This window comes from Helicoverpa armigera, chromosome 2 (assembly GCF_030705265.1).
Source record: "Helicoverpa armigera isolate CAAS_96S chromosome 2, ASM3070526v1, whole genome shotgun sequence".
Taxonomy (NCBI): Eukaryota; Metazoa; Arthropoda; class Insecta; order Lepidoptera; family Noctuidae; genus Helicoverpa; species Helicoverpa armigera.
This window is the reverse complement of record NC_087121.1, coordinates 5,133,043-5,137,069: the sequence shown is the minus strand read 5'-3', so window position 1 is coordinate 5,137,069 and position 4,027 is coordinate 5,133,043. Positions and strand designations below refer to the sequence as shown.

The following is a 4,027-nucleotide window of genomic DNA, read 5'->3' as shown; positions in this document are numbered from 1 at the left end:
CAAAAATTAGCAAAGTTATGTCTAACACATTTTAGATATTTGTTGCTGATATTGAGTCTTCAATGTCACAACAAAAGGTGGGCCTTTGTATAGGAAAAAGTTTTTTTAGTATATCAGGTGACAAAGATAACACAACCTCCGCCCTCAACTTGTCTAAAACTGCTAAGCTCATTCGACTCCCAACATTTTAATTAGGACGTACCACCACAACTTTATATATAAAAACAACAACCCATCAAAAAACAAGGACCAGAATATTCTCAACTTTAAATCTATCCGTACAACAGAATCATTTTTCACACAACTTTTGAAAATGTAACATCGCACAAGTTCCAACTTAAACTTTAACTTAGTTTAATAATTTTGAAACGACACTGAACGCGACTCGACACGGTCTCGAATTTCATTAAAATCGTCCGCAGAGTCCACGGATCAGTTTGCTAACAAAAACTCAGTAGTTATAGAAATACCGGGTTTTTTAATAGCTCTAAAAACTTCAATTTGAATGCATTTCCATTAGGCAAGTGCGGGCCAGGCGTGAATTAATTGCTCGTAAGTTTGTATGAAACTATAATTACTTTTTCATATTCATTAAAAGCTTGTTAGTCCAGTTTTAGAGTGAACCGCTTGTGTGTACATAGCTGATATACTGTTCCGGGAGATTCGGGGAATTATCTAATTAAGTACTAGCTTTTGTTCACGGCGCCGCGCGTACCTACAGGTATTCATACGTAGCTTATATCTTATCTATTTACTTAATTTAAAACATAATCATTATCATGAGCAATTTGTTACAATTAATCACACAAGCAGCCTTATATACAAGCTTGTTTATACTGCTTCTTAGGTAAGTGCTAAAACATAAGTAGGTTCTATGAATCATAATGACAAACAACCTTGCTCTAACGACTAACTCTTAGCTAAGATATGTATTGTTTACATAAACGATGAGGAAAATAGTCTTTATATTCCGACATAAATGGAGAACATGTTTTATTCTTTTGTAATTTGTTAGTCTTAAAGTAACGCGTTGAATGGGACAAAGGATTGGTGACTTACAACTAATTACTAGTGATTGGAAATACCAATCATGCACTTACTCACCGTCCATAAATAAAAAAAATACTACCTATTTGCTCGCGGCATGTTTATTTGTCACAGTAATTAAGATTATATATTTAATGACCAAATAATCCATAGCGTTTTACTCTTAATCACATTTTAGGCATGCTAACATTATAATAATATCGGTGTAACAATAAAATGCATATCATTATTATAAACGTCATCGATACAGCCCCGTGGATGTTTGCTAAAAATAATTGGTAAGTATGATTAAAAAAGACTAGAAATCACAAACGTAATTTACGACAGGGTTAATAAAAGAACATGCTCATAAATAAAAAGGATTTATGTGAAAAAATCCCTAACCCGTCAAACGCTACTTTGGTAGAAAGCGGGTGACAAAAACCCGAAACCTCAAACTCGTTTAATTTTAATTAAAATTCCCACTGCAAAATGGGACGCATTAACAGCGAACCTTTGTGTTCCGACCAACAGAAAGTATCTATCGTTATTGTTATTTTTTAATTTCTCTAGCGGAGTTAACGGCTCTTATAAAGGGAAAATATAAATCTGTTACAATGAACAATAACCTCACTTTACCAGAAAAGGGTTCTTTAAGATAAAACGTTGCTTGCGAAATTATTTTCTTTTGTCTGCTCAAAATATTTTCATGTGGTTATGTAGTCTTTTAAATAGGCACTTAGACCCGTATTACGTATTGTGGTAAAAGAAAGAGAAAATATTGAATCCTTGAGCGAGATGGCAACAGCGATTTGAGAATAAAAAGACAAATACTCAGTGGTTTCAAGCTCGCTGGAGTTATGTGGAATAACTTTTTAAACTTTTTTAGTTAGGTAAATGCAATTTTCGATTCAGATTTTTGTTTGAGGATGTCGTGGTCTTCCTAATAACGCCATAACTATTGTACTTCAGAAGATTTTCGTATGATTTTCTTATTGCTAAGCGTTCATTGATTTCAAGGATAACTTTAGGTTCAAGCAAGTTGAATATACATAAAAGCTTTTATAATTTTCAATGTACCAACACTGGTCGTTGGCAATATTCGCTCCGAATGCTGTAATTAAAGCTAAAAGCCTGATAATCAAACTCCGAATGTATCGTAACCAGTTAATTAACTTCTGATGTGTTCAGCGTTTCCAATTTATCTTTTTAGTCTGTAATCGACTGTACATACGTACGAACTTATTATGCAATGTTAAGTCCTGAATATTCGATGTTGTTGGAAATTTTAAAACTATGGTCGTAATGAAATGTTTATGAACAAGTGCCTGATAATGAAAACGATATTAAAATTTTTTCATACTCGTCAAATATCCTTATTACGGTAATATATTTGGGGTCATAACCGTGACCCCGTCTATACGTATCCTTTTGCTTAAAGTGATCTTTTTACTTCTAGGTAATGGCAGATTTAATTAGGTACATAGTAAATTTAAAAAAATATTTTTATATTAATGCTGTGGGAAGTGGACAAGGGTTTTTGCACCAACCTGGGCGGGTGCAATGTAAGAAGCGAGTCCGGGAAGTAAGATTGAGGTATGCAAGTTGGAATGTAGGAACGATGACTGGAAGAGCCAGAGAGTTAGCGGATGTATTTAAGAGAAGACGAATAAATGTGGCATGTTTGCAAGAGACTAAATGGAAGGGCACGAAAGCTAGAGAAATTGGGGAAGGATACAAGTTTTATTATTGTGGAAGTGATGGGAAAAGGAATGGGGTAGGCATTGTGTTAGATAAGAACTTGAAAGAAAGTGTGATAGATGTAAAGAGAGTGAATGATAGAATAATAGTTGTTAAAATAATGTATGAAAGTTTGATAATAAATGTTATAAGTGTGTATGCTCCTCAAGTCGGTTGTGATGACAGGGTGAAAGAACAATTTTGGACGGATTTCGATGCAGTAATGATGAATGTGCCGACGAATGAACAGGTATTTGTGGGAGGAGACTTTAATGGCCATGTTGGCAGAATGAGAGGGAATTATGAAAGAGTGCATGGAGGGTGGGGGTTCGGTTGCCAGAACGACGAAGGTGAAGCCCTGCTACAGGCTGCTACTGCGTTTGACCTAGCAGTGGTAAATACGTGGTTTCAAAAGAACACCGAACATCTAATCACCTATAAAAGCGGTCACCACGTGACACAAATAGATTACTTTTTGGTCAGACGCAGTAGTTTAAAGAACATCAAAGACTGCAAGGTGATACCAGGCGAAGCTGTAGTCTCGCAGCACCGACCCCTAATTATGGATGTGATTTTAACTTCCCGGCCAAAAGCCAAAGAGAGACGGCCCCCCAAAATCAAATGGCATCTGTTGGGGAAGGCTGAGTTGGCCCGGGAATTTAGAAAAGTAGTGGTTGATAAGATGATTGAAATGGGAGAAATGAATGAAAAGAATGTGAATGAAGGCTGGAGTGGAATGGCGACGTGTATAAGGAAAGCGGCAAGAAGCATTCTAGGAGAATCAAAAGGGAATGGAGTGATAGAGAAGGAAACTTGGTGGTGGGCGGAAGAAGTGCAGAGTGTATTAAAGGAAAAGAAGATGAAATTCAAGGAATGGCAGCAGACGGAAGACAGTGATGAAAGTGAAAAAGGCTGAATATGATGAATGTAAGAAGAAAGAAGAAGGTTTCAAGGGCAAAAGCGCACGGAAGACTCAGATAGCCCAGCTGGTCAAAATGACTTTACCGATTGGTTAAATCTAGGAGAAAATGACAAGAGATGTATGCCAGATAAGGTGTGTAAAGAATGGAGACGGAACGGTCCTTTCGAATGATGTGGAGATTAAAGGTAGGTGGAAGGAATATTTTGAAAGACTGATGAATGAAGAAAATGAGTGGAGCGGTGTGCTCCATCATAAAGCGGTGAACGAGGGCCTTGTAAGAAATGTATGTGAGGATGAGGTCAGATTAGCAGTGAATGGAATGAAAAATGGAAAAGCGAT

At 36.5% G+C, this 4,027-nt stretch overlaps 1 protein-coding gene across 1 annotated transcript; it reads left to right on the top strand.

The window, feature by feature from the left end:
• The first annotated feature begins 2,647 nt into the window (after positions 1-2,647).
• LOC135118714 (craniofacial development protein 2-like) lies at positions 2,648-3,682 on the top strand. The gene has a single exon (XM_064041382.1). It carries the CDS (start codon positions 2,648-2,650, stop codon positions 3,680-3,682), a length of 1,035 nt encoding a protein of 344 aa, XP_063897452.1.
• Positions 3,683-4,027: the final 345 nt, after the last annotated feature.